This window comes from Microtus oregoni, unplaced genomic scaffold, assembly GCF_018167655.1.
Source record: "Microtus oregoni isolate MIOR12 unplaced genomic scaffold, Mior012 000021F_ref0000039, whole genome shotgun sequence".
Taxonomy (NCBI): domain Eukaryota; kingdom Metazoa; phylum Chordata; class Mammalia; order Rodentia; family Cricetidae; genus Microtus; species Microtus oregoni.
This window is the reverse complement of record NW_024543080.1, coordinates 14,691,270-14,710,590: the sequence shown is the minus strand read 5'-3', so window position 1 is coordinate 14,710,590 and position 19,321 is coordinate 14,691,270. Positions and strand designations below refer to the sequence as shown.

At 38.0% G+C, this 19,321-nt stretch overlaps 1 protein-coding gene across 27 annotated transcripts in view; it reads left to right on the top strand.

The window, feature by feature from the left end:
- Positions 1-19,321, top strand: part of Adgrl3 (adhesion G protein-coupled receptor L3) — a 752,737-nt gene that overhangs the window by 592,781 nt on the left and 140,635 nt on the right. For 23 of the 27 annotated variants that reach the window (XM_041671395.1, XM_041671372.1, XM_041671371.1 and 20 more), the window contains one exon: positions 531-569. The exons of the other annotated variants lie outside the window; for them this stretch is intronic. In XM_041671395.1, the coding sequence (XP_041527329.1) occupies positions 531-569 (39 nt within the window). The remainder of the gene's footprint in view (positions 1-530; positions 570-19,321) is intronic. 27 annotated transcript variants of the gene reach the window in all.

The window sequence follows — 19,321 nt, the reverse complement described above, 5'->3', positions numbered from 1 at the left end:
TCATTATTTGTCCCATAGGGGTAAATATAGTCACAGGTAATGGACATGTCTATCTTGCTTATAGTAGGATTTTGAAGGTGTGAATGAACGCATAATATAAACACACAATCGACCATCTAGGCTGTCTTGAAAACCACACATAATCTCTCTGTAAAATAATGGGTTCCAAACTTTTTGCATAGTTGACTTACCATCTTATGTCTCCACTAGCGGCTCATAAATGAATAACTAACCATAAGTGCCCTGGACCATTTCACATGAATGTCTATTGATCTGTACTAATTTCTACTAAATGTGTTCAAAGGTTTCTTTCTGTCAACAGTTTCCACGGTCTTGTTTTTAGGTGGGCTGCTCAGAAAAAGGGGTTGTTTTTTTGTCTGCCATATTGCTGCAGCATAGCCTTCGTTTTCTTCTGTAAAAGTAGCAAATCAAAAAGTAAGGTGCTTATGTGGATGTTTTCTTTTATTTTTCTTCTGTCACTAACTTGTTTTTTCTATTCTGTGTTTAATCTGCTGTCTTAATGGATTCAGCTTCAGAAAAGAGAGCGCTCTTGCAGAGCCTATGTCCAGGTACTTTCTGTGTTTTTATAAATGTGTTAAGTTGTTGAATTGTCTCTGTTGGCAATCGCATGAATGGGCGTCTGAGGGAAAACGATAATGTGCCATATTGAACTAAAAGAACTTCAGGGAGGGCATACAGGGTGGGAATGGAAAGAGAGTATGTGTTAAAAAGAAAGCTGATGGTGCCAAGTTCTGTCAAGCATGAGAAAGACTAGAGAGAAGGTGCAGCTTGAGGCGCGGAACATTTTCATCTAAGAGCTGAGTTTGATATAACATATAAATCCCTGTTTTTTCACAGAGTCGCTATATAGATTTTATTCATACACTGAATTGTTAGTTCATTCGGAATTATCAGTCAGAGTCATTTAAGACAAGACACAATATGGGGTATTTGAAATAATCTTAGTTCTTTTTCAAAGTGGAACTCAGGATTCCAGAAGGACTATCACCACGTTACTCTCATTGAGATGATATGTAAATATAATTTACTCAAAATGCAAATTAATATTCCTCACAACACTGTGGTCTTGGGACTTAGTGTAAAAGAGAACGGTACTCAACAAGCTGAGTGTCTTCCTGGGTTGTGTTCTATCAGGTGTTTTGTGTAGGGAGGCTACCATCTATCTATCTATCTATCTATCTATCTATCTATCTATCTATCTATCTATTCATCTATCTATCTATCTATCTATTCCAAGACAGTGCTGACTGCCCTGCAGTTTACTTTGTAGACTAGGCTGGCCTCAAACACACAGAGATCCATCTACCTCCCTCCAGAATGCTGGGATTAAATGTGTGTGTCACCACACCTGGTTTTTATTTTATGCCTGTCAGCTTCATGTTCTCTGTGTGCAAATCACAGCATTCTATTGATGCAAATCCATTTATGTTTAGAGAAAAATGACGTCAGGAGACAAGTTAGTGTTTGTGAGGATTGGCAGTACCAAATAAAAATTTTAACAGTTTGTCCACTTTTTCATATAATATGGCAACATTGAGTTTGTCTCCTCATACTCTTAATGGCTTTACTTGTTATAAATATTAGATATCTGTCTGTTCACTTGTATTTCTCCAAAGACCTGAATACTCACATCTACTAACTTTATGGGTAATATAAAACTGAGATGTTGAATTAATAATTAGAAAACTAATTTGCTGAAATCTTGTCAAAAGAAACACAGGGGAGATGACTTTAGGGGAGAATCATTCAGCTTTTAAAATACAGAAGAGGTAGACATTTTAATGAATGAGTGTGACATCTGTCTCTTCTTAGTCATTTATTTAATTGGACCACAATTATTTTTTCTTGCCCCACTTTAAAAATACACAAAATCCATCATTTCCTCAAAAGCGTTACCAAACAAAAAATTACAATCTCTGCCAAAGGGTTTTAGCATAAATTAGATAATATTGAATAGTTAAACTTCTGTTCCTCTTTCTTTAGTTAGTATCATATTGGAGAAATATCAAGTGTACTTTGAGGAAATGAGATATTTTCCATGTCTTCTCAGTCACTCAATGATACATTGCAAGTGTTATCCATAGTCCAGTTAATTTTCCGTATACAAATTTAACCTTCATGTTTCCCTCTATAAGGTGGGAAACATTTTTGTTTGTTTGTCTTACCTATCTCTTGCCTAATGGAAAGGCCCTTTTAACAAAAATTTGACAGCATAGCATAAGATGTAGCAGAGTAATTTAGTAAAGATAAACTCTATGTGGCATGGAAACCTTTGAAAAAGAAAACCCAGAGAGGCAGAGAAACCTCTGCTCTCTGTTTTTCTGCTTAGGCGTGAAGAGGAGCGGGTCAGTTGAGGAGTGTGCTTGGACAGAGGGAGTGTGGATGCAACCTCAGTAAACTGAGGACATAGCATTGCCTGTTCTCTCAGACTTTCGACATTTCTAGGCCTTTGATTCTCTTTTTTGAAGATAGGCAACTGTCTTTCAAATGAAGACATACAATCTGCTTCGGAAAAAAGGTCATGAAATTTTTCTTTCAGTTTTATGACCTATTTTTTTGGCAGAAGATTGGTGGAGAAAGTACAAGTAGCTTTCCACCTCTGGTGATGTCCCGAATGCCATGGTGCCATATTAGAGGGTAGGGTATTCTTGTCTCCAGGTTGATTAATTTCAAGCCTGAATTGCTTTTTAAAGGAAAACATAGAATAGAAATAAATTGTCATCCCGTGTTATAAATTGCATTTTGAGTCTGAAGGTATTAGGATGGGGAAATAACAGCATTGTGTAGGAATCATTTGAAAGAAAAAAAACCTAATTTGACATTGACATTAGGGAGATTATCTTTCTTATTTGCATTACCTTTATGAAATAAGGATCTTCTGTGAATAAGAAAATATTAAGGCTTATTGTCTAAGGTTTTAGTAAAACATCGTTTAGGGGAGCACACTATGATAGGTAGGGAAGGACGTCCATCACAGAAAGGTGGGGAGCATAGCATGTTGTAGCCCTGCCAGGATTGTTTTCAGTTGTAATCTATGCTATCCTCTTAATGGTGCTTTCAGGATAATAAGCCTTCTAGTATTTAAATCTCTGAAATGCATGGTCATTCAAACATGAATCTCCATTGGAAAATTAATAGCACAGTTTATTCAACAGCTGGCTTCCTGGTGTTATAATTGACTAGCTGCGAATAAATGTCTCAGGTATTGACTAAATATCTGACTCGACACAATACAAACAGAGGTTACGGGTGATGCAGAAATGCTCTGCTCAATAATACAAACACTCCTTCTGATCATGTCAGTGTAGACTGCAATTCCGTGAAGCTCTGTGGTCAATGGTGCTGGAAAAGCACCCGTGACCGACTCGTGAAGAGCAGTTTTATCTTTACCATTGTTTATAGGCTCAGATCATACATGGGGCCCTCTCTGAGACAGGTGCCTGATGTACTTGAAAGGCTTTTGGCATTCGTTCTGACATGATTGCTTATCATTATGGGTTCCTATAAAATGTGGCCTTTCCTTTCACATCAGACAAGATTCCTCCAGGGATGAGTTTTGCTACCTGAATCCATTTACCTTCCGTTCATCATTTTATGAGCAGGAGTCGATTTTATGAATTTTAAAAATCCATGTTTTATGGGGTTTTTTTATATTTTACACCTTTTGTTCTATGACAAAAGTAAAAACACCTACAAAATCAGACCTACCAGCTATCAGTCATAAATGGCCTATATGTGAACTGTTTAACCTGGGGTGGGTTTTAAAATAATATATGAATCCCAGTAATAGTACATTTGCAATCTAAAGTTTTTAAAACATAAGTCAATTTACTTTTTATGTATTTATTTATCTGTGACTTTTATTATAATAAATCTTTATTGATTACTGAATTATAAAAATTATATTTATTATAGTAAAAGGACATTAATTTATCCTAAGTATATTATTGTTTGAAGTTTGGCTTGGTGATGCAGGCCTGAACCCCTATTGTTTATGGAATTCAGGTTGGAGAATATCCTGAGCCTCTGAGTGACTTCAATACTAGCCTGGGTAGTTTAGTGAGACCTTGTCTCAAAATAACAAGGAAAAAGGCTGCGATATAGCTAGTAATAGAGCATTGTTTTTATTTATGAAGGGAATTGTAAATTTTATAACAGGGGAGTCCAGACTGCCTTAGAAACATAATAAAACAACTATTAGATTGGAATGTTACCATAAGGGCCTTAAGATGACGGGGCTTGAGAGAGGTAAAAGGAGCTGAAAAGACTGGCCAAGGTCACAGAACTAACACCGACAGTGTCAGTACTGCTCTCTTGATGCGTACCCTGTTTCCTTCCATGGCAAGGTGAAAATAACAATGATTTCTTATTATAAATAAGAATATCAGGCTGGAGAGATGGCTCAGAGGTTAAGAACAAGGGACCTGGGTTTGATCCCCAGCGTGTACATGGCAGTTCACAGCTGCCTGTAGTTCCAGTATGAGAGGACCCAATGCCCTCTTCTGAGCTAATCAAACAGTGAATGAATGTATTCCACGGACATACGTGCAGGCAAAACACCATAATAGAAAATAAAGTAAAGAATAAGAACCTTTACCGCGTCAGCTATGTGGATACTGTGCAGAACACTGTGTGTTCTCTGTTATTTATGTTTTACCCCAAAGACGGTCTCCCTGTGTAAAACAGGATGGTATTCACCCGAGATCCTCCTGTCTCACGTTCATGCATCCTAAGATCACAGGCATGAGAGAAATTTTCTTACATTCTTACTTAATATTTATAAGAATTTTGTGTTACAATCCTTATAATTCATTGTGTGCAAAGTGGAAATGGAGACCCACAAAGCGTTAGTTGATCTCCAAAAGATCATGGAGATCAGTGACTGAAGGGATGTGGAAACGTGAAGCTGATTTAAAGCTTGCGTGCAATTGACTCCAAGGATGCTGCAGCCTCTGACTTGGCATATTACTGTGTGGTAGGAGGCAGGATCTGACATTTGGTTTATATTCATTGGTGTGTGTGTGTGTGTGTGTGTGTGTGTGTGTGTGTGTGTATTAAATTCCAGAGATAGAACAGAGTAAAACAATCCCCTTTCTTTTTCTCCCACATGTACAAGAATCCACACCACGTACACATGTCCCGTGGCTGTGTCATTACTACTTTGTACTATTATATTAAGTTTGTACACAGACAGAATTTGATTTTGAGGTTTGTTCATTTTCAAAGAGGACCTTAATATAAAAATGGAATTTTAAGAAAAGAAAAAGCGGTTAAAGGAACTGTTATAATGATGCCCCACATTGTATTTCTGTCAGTCTTTCCAGTGTGTGTGAACTTCAGATTTCATGACTCTGACCATGGATGAGATACCTTAGCACTTGGTAATGTGATCCATGAACCAGCAAAAGACCATATGCTTCCACAGAGATTAGTGTGATTTTAACAAGAATTTGGAAATACAGTATAAATAAATAAATATAAACAAATAGCTCAAGAACAAGTGCCAGACAGGCGGTGGTGGCACACGCCTTTAATCTCAGCACTTGGGAGACAGAGCCAAGTGGATCTCTGTGAGTTCAAGGCCAGCCTAGTATACAACAGATAGTTCCAGAACAGGCTCCAAAGCTAGAGAGAAACTCTGTCTTGAAAACCCAAAAAAGAAAAAGAAAAGAAAAGAATAAGTGTCTTCATGTGTCATGAATGTACACAAGATTTTGTTTACATTTTCAACTTTAAATCACTACCCTTCAATTAATAATGTTTGCTGACATTGTTCTCTTCTTCAGAAGGAACTAGTAGGTATTACAGCTGTTTTTGTCATTTCATTTTTCTGCTTTAAAGGAAGAACACTTTCTTAGTTAATAAATATGTTTTGTTCTCTTTTCATTGCTGTTCTTCGTATCTCAGAGGTAGTACGTTCGCCTTCATGTAGCCATGCTTTGCTTATAGAGCAATAAAAGTGCACTTCATAGAGACTTCAATCACTATCAAGACCCAGTGTTCCACTGAAGGTTGCCAAGTAATGAGACGATGTTCTTCAGCCTGAGTAGTAAGGACTGGATGGTGTGGGCATCCAAGAATAGACAGTCACTTTGATGAACGTATTGTGCTGGATGCTGAGGTCATCATTCAAATTTTTAATACTTTAAAACATTGAAAAACAAAACTTGGTGAAAAAGTGAAGTGCCAGGGAAAGAAGACTTGAAATAACAGAAAATTTTTGAGAGGTCCAGCAGCTAGAAGGATGATGTCACCATTTATTGAAATGTTCTATTTGTGATTAGTTCAAGTAGAGGACCTGCCGTGAGGCATGTTAAGTTTTGAGTTTAATAGATATGGAATACACATGACACAAGCTTGGAATTTAGTTTAATGAGATTATCATTTCCTACTGTTAACTAATACTATTTCAAGTCACTGTACTAGGTAAAATCAAGAGTGATTTTCTTCTAAAGACCAAAGCCTGGATTTTGGCAGTCCTAAATGGTATGCCTGGGCAGCCATCCTCAACACGCCAGCTAAGGAGACAATTTTTAGTGAAAAGCAGAGATGGATTCATTGATGGTGGTCACATCTGAATGAGGACCAAATCAAGGCATTCGGTGACCATCAAATCCACTTGCTTCAGCTTGAGTTTTAAGACTAAATAAAGTATAAGAAACGTGGATAACTAAGTGGTCCCTGTCAGCTTCTGTCCCCATGCATCTCTGACCCATAATCACTTGTGTTTCCTGCAAGGCTCTCTAACAAATTCTCAGAATTCTTTCTCTAATGGTTCACGTCTGGGCTTCTACCTTTCCTCGCCTCACCTGGATTCTCGAGGAAATTTTCATTTCTTAGGGTCTTCAATAGCCTGAGAGCGCAAGTATTTCTCTTTAGAATAGCTTCTCTCTTGAAAGATTAATTACATAATTACAGAATGACAAGAAAAGAATCTGGCCCTAAGTCCCAGCTTCCTATTCTATACAAAGTCAAAGAGTGGGAGACACTCTGGCAACAACTTAAAGAGCAACCTTCAGGGCAGGAGAACAACTAAAACAGGAGAGTCTTCCATCTTGAAATCACCCCAAGTTCTTTATACTTTAACTTATTTTTATTTATAAGTATGTCTGTGTGAGCATGCATATAGGAGTGCAGGTTCCCTTGGAGGTCAGAGGCATTGAATGTTCCTGGAGCTAGAGTTAGAGGTGGTTTGCGTCGCTTGGCACAGCACTGGGAACAGAGCTTTAGTCCTCTGTCAGAAAGCCGTGCTCTGCGGTGCTGAGCCAGCTCTCCAGTCCCATCCCAAGGAAGAAAAAGTGATGCTCAATGTTGCTGAACCCGCTCTACAATGATGATCACAACTTTTAAGCAGAAAAGTACTACCAGCATTCCCCTACAAAGTCCAGCAATCTCTACCCTAGTAAAATATCTGAAGACATTTTGCCCATCCTTTTTATTTTTGTGTCACTGATACAGACTTCCTGTGAACTGAAGTTGCTACTTGCACCTTTGACAAAGTGCAAATTGAATTATGCCAGTTTTACTTGGGTGCCTTCGGTGAATGAGACAAGAAGGCGTCTATGTTCCATTTATATTGCTAGGAAGAAATTAATGAGTATTTTCAAGTTCCTTGTTTGGTCACTTAATTGGCTGTGTGACAAAGAGCTCTGTGGTGCATGTCAAACAACTTTCTTAGGCCCCTAATGATTTGTGCTTTCCTTGTGATACTATCCTATGTGCCCTGTCAGACTGGATGTCCTTGTTAAAGTGGCTAGAATAAATTGGCTGGCAGTGTGCATACAGCATAGTATATTAACCACAGCAACAGGGAGTACTTTTAGCAGTTCTTTCAATAGATTTCCTTGTTTGCCATAAGCATCAAAACCAACCCAAACTTTCATTTAATATAATTAAAAGGACATCTGAAAGTAGTTTGAATCACAGCAGGTTCTTGTGCCTTGGTAACCCTTTGTTAAAGCCCTGTGAACTTAATATATTTCACAGCTTGATAAATCTGCGCTTGATGTGTGTCAGTATGGAAAAAAAAATACAAATCTGTACCCTGCGTGCTTCTGTTGACCTAAACCTATTGTTAAGAGACTGTTGAGATTAAAGGAAGTTACGTCCATCTCCCAAACCACAGTCCTCTCCACCTACAGAGTAGCTATTAGAATGCCTTCTCATAGTTGTTGGCATTAACCGATGCTCTGAAGCAGTTGATGAATCAGAAGACTGTGAAATGTTGTGTAACGTGTAACGGGAGTACAGTACTTCCTACAGGTGTTAGTTAAGAGTTTGAACAGGTCGATTCATACATCTAAAAGACCACTGAAGGACAATGACAGGTGTTGATGTCGAGTCTTTATTGACAAAGACAGAAAGTTGTTCAAGAAATCTTTGAATATTGCCCTAGTGGGCTCTATGACCTGCAGAGATGATTACCTTATGCAAAGTCATTCCTGCCTCTTCCATTCTGTATAGTTCCTATAAATAGGCACACGTTCCAGCTGCTGTTTGTATAGACATGGGTTGTAAATGTTCCAGAGAGCAATTCGAATAAAGACTCGGGGAAGCAGCATTCTGCTTCTAAATAGAATGTTTGTATCTAAAACAAAACAAAACAAAAAATCTCTTCCCTTTTCACCAATTTTTATTATATTCACTCAATTTCTGAGTTGTTATTTAATTGTCAAGCTGTCTATTTAAAGTTCATTCTGTGCCACATTGCTTTCTGAACATACACTTACCTTTGGGAAAAGCATAAATGCATACAAAATAAAGAGACACTATTTGTGTACAAAGCAAGAGAATACATATCCATTTACTTTGTGATTTCTTTAATAGCTTTATGGTTGCATAGCTAAAAAGAAGGAAAAGGTTATAAAAAAAAAAACAGCTTTACAGATGGAAGATCCTGCTTTTAGAAGCTGTCATTAACTATTCTGCTACAGGTCAGAAGAGAAATGAAAGTTTTAAGGTGTGATTTGCAATAAAGTAGCTGCCTGATGGCTTGGAACCAAACAAATGATTCTTTAGAACTTCTCCTAACAGAGTTATAATTTTTATAACTTCCCTTATCTAATGCATAAATTTTGTGTAGACAGTAGCAGACACAGCTGTGGCAACTTAAACAAACCAGAGCCTCCTCTCATAATCGCTTCATGCAGGTGGTACAGGCACTCATGGCCATTCCTTGAGATCAGCCTTCATAGTTTCACGGTTTTCCATGGTTTTTCCTATTGTCAGTATGGCCTTCCACCCTCCACATGCAAAGATGGACATAGGTTCCAGTCCAGTCACCCTTCCATGCAATTATTTTTTTCCCCCAAGACAGGGTTTTCCTGTAGCTTTGGTGCCTATCCTGGAACTAGCTCTTGTAGATCAGGCTGGCCTTGAATTCACAGATATCTGCCTGCACCTGCCTCCCAAGTGCTGGGATTGAAGGTGTGGGCCACCACCGCCCTGCTTCATGCTATTCTTAAGCAGGAAGCAGGAAAATAAATGGCTAAGGTCAAACTTAGAGTATTTGCATTTTCTGGGAAAGGTACCTAACACACACCAGTATCTGAATATGTATCTTCCCAGGATCCCCATTGTATAAGGCAAGCACTGGGCAACGTACAGCTAAAATTTTGTCATTTGATTGTAGCATTTCACTAAACATACCGAGCAGTCTTTTGAGTTCTGAACAGCAGCAGCAGAGTGGGAAGACTTTTGGAAGGGACGCAGTAGCCCAGTGATGACAGATATCTTTTCCAGAGAAGTAAGATGTAGTCATGCTATTGAAAGGTCTGTTGCTTAGGTTGTGTGGAGTAAGGAAGACATTCTAGTGTGGCAACAATGAAGCTTGGTCTTGACACGATGAATCAAGCCAGCTGGAGAAAGCATTCTAAGCCACTGAAAGTAAAGGTAGTCAAGTGAGGATTATTGGAGTGTTCTAGGAATGCAAAGCCCCGTGTAGTCATAGCAAGAAGTTGAAGAATCACACAATACTAGGAAGACTGTGGAAAGCATCCGGATTTGAACACCATTTCAAAGTGTTTACCAAGATCATGATTCCATACTTTTACAATGTGAATTTGGCTGGAAATTTTCTTTTCCACCGATACTGCATTCTGACATTTTCGATTAACTTTAGGCTGACTGTTCCAAACATGGCAGCCCATCGCTTTACACTTCTCTCAATTCATCGAGTATTCCATTTCCCCATCTGCTGAGTCATTTTTTCTTGTTTTATAATATGTTGTTTAAGAATTTTCTACAATGTATTTTAAATATGTTCACTCCTCCCCTACTCGTCCTAGATCCACACAAACCTTTCCCTATCCACCCAACTTTATCTCCTCTCTGCCCATTAAGTCCAATCTATGCTGCCTACAATCTCTTAGATGTGTGGCCTTCTATTTGAGCCTAGTCAACCTACCAGGAGCCATAGCCTTCAGGAAAGCTGACACTTATTCTCCCAGCAGCTGTTAAATTACATCAGCTTCCCACATCCCCTCCTCCCAAGGCTCAGATATAATTTATGAAAAAGAAGCAGAAAGATGGTAAGAACTACAGGTGGTGGCTGACTACAAGAAAACCCTGTTTTCTAGACACAGCAAGGCAATTGCACATATAAACTCACTTCTCACTGTTTGCACAAGATACATGGAAGGTCAAGCAGGACAAAATCGAAGCATGGAAAGGAGAGTTGAACTTGAAGTCTCACCACTGAGTTGGGTTTGAAAATGCATATGTGATCTTGAACCAACTTTATGACTACCTATCTATCTATCAATCTCATTAGGCCTTTACAACACAATTTTACTTTTGCATTATAGTCCCCTTGTGTTGGACTTCTCTTGTCAGCTGCCCATACTTTGAATTGACCCCACCTGCATCCAAAGATTGTCTACATCCACATCATCCAGCTGTTGCAGTTCAGATCTCCAAGCCTTTAATTGTCACAATACCCTGTTCTTGGATTAATTCAATTTTTTTTTTCTCTCTTTTGTCCTTTTCTTGTCTGAATAGCTTTGTGTTATCTGTCAACACCCACTCAATATGTCAATTACTGTAAGATGGCATTCTTTGTTCCGTTCAGTATAAATACCCTCTTATATGGGTTTATGTAACACTCGTTTTTTTTTTTTTTTTTTTTTTTTTCCTGTGGTGGCAATTATCAAGCTGTTTTTTAAGATCCCTTCCCTCTTCTGACATTGAGTCCCTTGGAAAGGAGCAACTGTCACAGCTGTATCTTTAGGTATTTAAATTCTATTTAACATCTCTTAGGTCTCTAAATAGCTGTTGCATAGTCAAAGCTACTGGCCTATATTTCCCCAATGCCTTCCATTGTGGCAGAATCCCTGCCTCTGTGGACACTCACTACCATTTGTTCCTTTCCTCTCATTCTCCCTTAAATCTCCTTCACCAGGTCTTTGTCCTCAGCACTTGACTGAATGGGCCCTTGTCAAGGGCATTATTAATTCAATGATGCTTTGTCAAGGTCATTAATGACACAGTGGTGCCAAACCAATGATCAATCTGTATCTTTCTTTTAGATGTGTTTTGTTGTTGTTGTTCTTTGAGATTATAGTGTAATGACATCTTTCTCCTTCCCTTTCTTCCCTCCGAACTCTCCCTTATACAACCCCCTGATCTCTTTCAAATTCCTGGTCTCTTTTTCTTTAATTATTGTTGTAAATGTGCACATGAGTGTGAGTTTTGTGTGTCTGTATACACACACGTGCACATTTACAACAATTATTACACAATACACATTTAATCTTTCCTGACTGATCAGGTAAATCTGGTACTCTTGATTTTTCCTTCCTGATGAAGTCCCATAAGGACACCTCTCTTGATTTTCCTCCCACAAATTAGCACTTATTTTTGCTCATCCTCAATAGTTCCTCCTTTTCTCTCCAAGCTGTTAATGTTGGAAAGTGCGCCCCAGCATAATACTTCATTGCCTTTTCTTTGACTTGTTCCCATGGTGACCTCATTAATTTAGAGCTCTATGATCTTGATGCCTGTGATCACAAATGTTATCCCCTAATCAGTTCATTTTTTAAAATCTGTAAGTCCTGTTCTTTTTAACCTTTCAACATCCTTCTTTGTTGAGCAGTAGGCAGCATAAGCCTTCTATGCATTGCTGAATCCTCTATCTTCGTTTTTATGTTCAGTCTCCACTATCTCAGTGAATTCTGTCCCTGTATCTACTGTTTGCCTCTCACTCTAATCAGTCTATTGAAAGGCTGAGGTCAAGACTTGATGTTTCCACTTGAAGACTTTTTATTCTAGTTCTTTATTCTTTTGGTCATGGGGCTTTTTGCTTTGTTTTAAGACAGGGTTTTGTGTAAACTAGGCAGGGCTTGAACTCACCCCATAGCAAAGAATGATCTCTGAACTGTGAAGGTGCAGTAGCAGAGAGATCTATTTCAGATCCTAATATTAAAGTTGATGAACCCTTTCTGTAACCTGTGTTTTATAGTAGCTCTGACAGTTCCAACCACTTACGTTCAGTGGTGTGTTCTACCATATAGCTCAGAGATGCATAGTGATGAAGCGCAGAAGAGAGGAGTTAAGCACTGGGCACTAAACATGTGGAGTTAAGCATGCTGGGAAAAGGAGCACATAAAGGGGACCCAGGAACCTTGAGATTATCCAATAGGTGCTGGCATGAGCCTTGGGCTTAAATAGCAGAAAAATTGGGAACAAGGGCACAAAGTAAGCAAATTAAGCGGTTCTTGTAAAGGTGTGGCTCAACTTGCCCGTGGCTTGGCTTAGCTCTTGCAAGATGGCCTAATATATTATTTTTTAAACCACCATCATCACTGGAATGGACCAATTTATTTCCTACAAGATCATTCTTTTTGTTCTGGGGGGAACAGCTTTGCATTCATGCCTAATTGCTCTCTTCTTCAGGGGAGGAAGAGCACACTATGAGGCTTTCTTCTCCCTGGTATCCAAGGCAACTATAGGTTTAGGCCAGTCATCTTCTTTTTGTGCCTTCAGCTTTGGCGGAAGATGACTTATGCTAGGTAGGCAGACGCTCCTGGAGGGATTAACATTCTTATGCAGAGTCAAGCAGGAGTCAAAGAAGAGAGATGCAAAGTGTGGGCAAGCTGCCAAGCTTTGGTCCTGCTTCTGTTCCAGCTGAAGTCTCAAGAAAGAAGTCAATGCCTTTTAGCAAAAGTGCTATATACCTGCCTGCTACATTATGACCTTTGACTTCTTACTATAGACTTTTTAATGAGAAATTATCGACTGCACTTCCCCAAATTTCCTTCTGTTGCTAATGGTTCTGTGACATCAGTTCTTCTGTATGTACTCAATTATTCTGGAAACTGTTAGATATTCCAGTGACTTCAATCAATCTACTATAATTTGCGGTGCCTCAGCTATAGAGCAGAATTCTGCAATGTTCAGACTTATTTAGATCCTTCTAACTGGTGTCTTTCAAGTACTTTGTAAATCCAATCAAAATAGGCAAATCTGTATTAACCAAATTCCTCACAATCTCTTAACATACAAACACACTTAAACACACTATTCTTCAAGAATAAAACCACAACCGTTCTTTTTTATTTCTCTCATTTTAATTGAGTGCCTCCTTAGTGCCTACCATAGATTCCATGCTTCAAGCTTCTTTTTTTCCTTTAACAACTGGTTTTAATTAATCTGCAAATCATTCAGATGTGTTTGAAATTTCTGCCTTTCTTCATCCCCAGAGAAAGAATGCATGGCTTTGAACCCCACTTCTACCCCATGTTGTTTGCTAATTAGCTTTTTAGCAAGTTACTTAACTTCTCTAGGTCACAATTTTCTCTGAAACATGACAATACTAATAATTTGTACCTTAGTAGTTTCTTGAGAAAATTAAAGTTGGATGCATTTGTGTTATGGTCTGGATTACATGAATCCTGGTGATGCATGCAACATTGTGCCTTTAAATTTTTTTTAGTGACTTCTTGTTGCCTGTAGGTAAAATTGCAAATCTCTTCACACTACTTGCAAATGCTCTTAAAATCTAGACTTTGCTCGTCATTACTGCTACTGGAATCTTTGTGCTTTTTGTTCTGTTATGAGGAATTGTTTTCATTTCCTTCAATACACTGTTCTTATCTCTGTGCTAAAAGGGATATGCCGCATGCCTTGCCTCTTTTGCTAGTGTTGAACCTCGGTTTTGAAAATGTCTGAGTTCATGGAGTTTTTTTCACAGTCTTTATACCTGTTCCTATTGTTACAGTACACGTCATGTTGGATTTTAATTACTTGCTTAATTGTTTGCCCTCCCTATATTATCTCATGGAGGCAAGGGAGAACAGCTGTCGTTTTTTAGTGCATTCTGATTGACTGCCACATTGAAGGTGCTCAGTTAATATTGTTGAATGAATTTGAGTCTGCAGCAAGGCAAGAATCAAGTCCATAGCTGTATTTAATTTCTGTGATATAATACAGATTGCCTTGACAGCACTCAATCACTTCGCCCTAAATTAAACTACATTTTTAAAGAAATGCAATTACATAGTTTGTTGAAAACAATACTTTTTTTAATCCCACAGGGTCTCTTATAAACATTCTCTTCTACAAAATTCTAGTTTCATGTTCTGTTAAAGGTTCTTATTACTACATTAAGGTCAGTTGTGTTATACAATCTAATTTTAATTAAGACTTGAAAATGCCAATACTTCACTCTAATATAAAAGGGAGTTCAGGGATTAGTCATTTTTATATGCTTAATAATATTAAATGACAGTGGTTATAAAATGAACCTTTGGTTTATTGATCAGATGTGTAAATATCAGTCACTCAACTTGACTTCTAATAAAAAACCTGCAAGTTATAAACTGTTTTGAAGACTTTTTGAACATTTGACCTTTAAAATTTTGATTTGAATCAATATGTAAATCCAGATTGAATCACAATGTGCCCTATTCAGTAATGATTTCAATATTTTGCTTTATTTTTATTCTCAGCTGATAAACTTTGTGTCAAAAGTAAAAACAAGAAAACTTTCTTTTAATTTTTAAAATTATAAATCAATGTAAATTATATCTATATATGAATGTACATATACAGTATTATACCTATCAATGATGTCAATATAGTTTTAAAACTGTCATTCAATAATTTAGTCCTTGTACAAACATCAAAAAGTATACTAAAACAAATTGAAGTGGCCATGATGTCACTCATATGGCTGGTCTCACTAAATGAGAGATAACATTGCTTTTAGGATCTGATATTGACTACAGTGCCGTTATATGCTACACAGTTATATATGTTAAAACAATCCACAGTGTGAGAGAGCAGAGAAGCCCTGAAGCTTTATTTCTCTTCCCTAATGTATTCTGAGGTCTAGGCAGGCGAAATGTTTAAGCATGAATGTAAATATTATGAAGAAGAGAGGATCGCTGTTCAGCATGATGGTGGTTAATATGATAAAGGTGCTGCATTCAGGAGAAACCCAAAAACAGATTTTAAAGTAAGGAATTAAGCATTATTTGTGTTAATTTATTTATGTATATGGGTGTTTTTTGCATGTGTGCCTGTACACCACGTGTACCTTTAGAAACCTTTAGAGGCCAGAATCAGGCATTGGATTCCCTGGAAATGAAATGCGGATTGTTGTGAGCCCCCATTTGGTTTCCAGGAATTGGATCCAGGTCCTCTGGAAGAGCAGCCAGATCTCTTAAATACTCCAGCCTTAGGAGTGAAATATTGCTTTGATTGCTAATCAGTTTTTAAAAGCAATTTCTTAATTTAAACTTGTGTGTCATTTAGGTCTTTGCTCTTGAATTTCAGATGGACTGAGTACCGTTGCTCTGTCATGTCATCATGTTCCTTACTTTATCTCTTAGCTACACAAGTCCTTTCTGCATTAAAAATCAAGGATATATCATTTAATCCCCACTTGAATGCAGTGCACCTGGTTTTTTTTTTTTTTAACCTTTCCAACAGAAATTTATGATTTACTGTGGTGTTTAGCTCACAAATTTTGTTTAGTATGTTTGTGCTGATCTTCTACCATGGAGCATATGCCAAACCCAAAGGCATGGTCTCTTCTTTTTCTGCTCTTCCCTAATCTTGCTCAAGAGCCTTCCCTAGTTCCTCGCACGTCACATTTGTTGCCACCGCACTGAACTACATCAAATCTGGATTTGACCCCTAAAATTTTGATTTGAATCAATATCTAAAACCAGATTTGAGCATGATTTTCAATGTTTGCTTTATTTTATTCTTGATTGATAAATTTTATACCAAAACAATGAAAACTAAGGAGTAATCAAAGAAAGGAACTGTGTTGTTACTCATGATGATTTGCTTTCACCATGGGAATGTATAGTGCAGGTGGTATTTTTCCCCCTGAGTTCCAACAGACTCTTTAATTCCCTCTAACTCACTATGTTCTCCAACACCCTGGGGATATTGCTCCTTTATTGTTCTGAAGACATTTTGGGAAACACATCCAAAAACTATATATATCTGGATGCTTTCAGTTTTCTTATTGTTTCTTATTGTCATTAATTATTTCATAATAAAAGTAAGTTATGTTTGTCTAATGGCTTCTAATGACCCAAAACATATTCTGAGAAAGTGTCTCTCTCCTAAAGGACATAGTCTAGTGAGAAAGGCAGATAAAATACAAGTGAAGTTGTCTAATGTCTAACAGGAAGAAGCTCTAACCGGGAGCCTGCTGTAATATGAATCTTCACATCTTCTTCTAGTTCCATTGTTGTGGGGACAGGAAGTAGGGCATCTGGAAAGCGCTTAGGTCAAGAGTAAGGAACATGCTTGAATGATTTCTGAGTTTGTTTCTCTCAGCCATCACATAAGGGTATACAGGTCTTCCCTCGCCCCCGAGTCTGCTTTTACTTGGATCTTGCCCCGCTCAACCACAGGAACTGTGAATAGTAAAATGGTAATTCATAAACAACCTGGTCTAAGGTGCTCTGTTATAACAGCCCACACAGAGGGAGAGATCCCATTTATTGTTGCATGTCTGAGATAAGAAGCCATGAAATATATTCATTTAATATATGTCACCCTTTATTATCTTCTTTGCTCTTAACCACAGACAACCATTGCCTTCAGAGATTTTTGCCTGCACAGGTATAAATGGGAAAGCTGGCTAAAAGTATAAATTTTCCCTGATGTCATGCACACAGAAAGCAGTCACTAAACATTGGTTTTGGCCATTATAAAGGATGCCTAGAGCAATCCTTGTGAGGTTCTTTTCTCTCCAGCAGGAGGAACAAAATAACCATAGATGCAAATGAATATGTGAGATCCTTTTAAAGAATGATACATGCTACAAAGAAAATGGACCAGCTTCACTTGTGGGAGAATTCTGTCCAGTTTCTCTGATGGCAGACTAAATTTTGATAAGTGAAACTTGAACTAGAAAGCGATTGAGCTCATGATTAAAAAGTTTGTATGAGAAAATTGCAGGAGCGATAAACTTACTCATCCTTTCACCAATCCTTCTCTTCAGCGGTTTGTTTTTGTGCCGTTGAAATGTAGGAAGAAGGGCAAATAAGTTCCGTCTCTGGTTCTGCTTGTTTTCTAGGCTGGGAGTTAATGCTCACCTGGGTGATAAGTGTCACTGATGTGTTTCTCACCAATGATTCCTTTGGGTATTGCTAAGAAATCTTAGGCTGCTTCACAAGCAGATCCTCTTGGAAGTCTTTTAGAAATTGTCATTGCAAAAATATATAGCTATATCCCCCCAAAGTCTTCAAAGTAGTTTTAAGAAATAAATAAAGCTTCCAATTCAAATATAGAAAGTAGAATCATAAAATGTTCTTTTTTTTTTTTTTTTTGGATAGGTTGCAGAATCAATTTTATTGTGAAAAATGTTACGGATATAGTTGGATAAAACTGTGGGACTTCCAAGAGCAATGGCACTGGGTTTTGATCCCACTGCACGCACTGGCCCCGTGGGAGTCTAGGCAGTTTGGATGCTCACCCCACTAGACCTGGAAGGAGGTGGGAGGTCCCTGGACTCCCCACAGGGCAGGGAACCCTGACTGTTCCTCGGGGTGATGAGAGAGGGGGAGTTGATTGGGGGAGGGGGAGGGAAATGGGAGGCGGTGGCGGGGAGGAGACAGAAATCCTATATCATTATTAAAAACACTAATTAAATTAGAGTAAATGACCAAATAAACACAGTTAAGCATTAAGAACCTCCAAAATGCATTCAGATAGTCAAGCCCAAAGTAGTTAGTTATAGCTGAAGAATGTAGCTTCTGTGCTACCAAAGAATCTGTGGGTCCTTCTAGAACATTCTTAAGGGATGGGGAACATTTACAGCTGTGTTAGGTTATAGCCTGTGGTTTACCTATTTAACCCCACGGTCCCAAGCATTCACATTCTTAGTTCTCTTTACAAAAGCCAGTAAATTATATTAAAAGTCAAAGTGCTTTTACTTGTGACTAGAGAGTTAAAAGTCTAGATTTTACAGTTTCCCTCTTCGGAAGCCAAAAGCTGTAGTCAAGATAAGATTACAATCCAGGACTGTGTTGAATCCTGGTTGCTTTTGCAATTGGGGGAGAGGTGGTAGTCTAGAGTCCTTCATAGTTTCAGTGTGTCGTTGAAAACTGTTGAACTGGAGCCTTCCTGAGAATGGATGTAGTTACAGGGGATAAGTGCAAGAAATGCTAGAGACCACACTTAAATGCGGGGGGGGGGGGCAGGGGGGGGAAGGGGGGGAGAGGAGAGAGAGAGAAAAGGGGGGAGAGGAGAGAGAGAGCGATGGCTGTTGTTCGACCTGGAATAATTTAAGTAATGGTGAGAAGTCCCACAGTTTTTTTGTTGTTGTTTTTGTTGTTTTTGTGTTTGTTTTTAATTAAATCACTGCTTGGCCTGTTCACTCTAGCTTCTTCTTTTTTTTTTGTTTTGTTTTCTTTTTTGATTTATTCATAAAATGTTCTTAACAATGTTCCACAACCATGTGCCATGAGAAAAAAAATGATCAAATATGTCTAAGGTCTAAATTAAATGAAAGGATTTCAGAATATGTTGTGTAATGTTTACATATGCCCGGAAACAAACTGTCCATGATACTCATCAATCTTTAAAGGCCATGTGAATTATTTCATTCAAACTTGATTTTGTAGAAATGGTTCAATGTCTAAGGAGTCCAGTGAACAACTATATAATGTGAAGGGGAATATCTATCAGTGTTTTCTCCTAAACTAAAATAGAATGTGACATAACTGCATGATTGGTTTTAATTTCATTAATTTGATAGAAACGGTTATTTATTCTCAGGTCCAGTGAAATTCCATGACAGAATGGAATGAAATTTTCTAGTGCCCATCTCCTATTT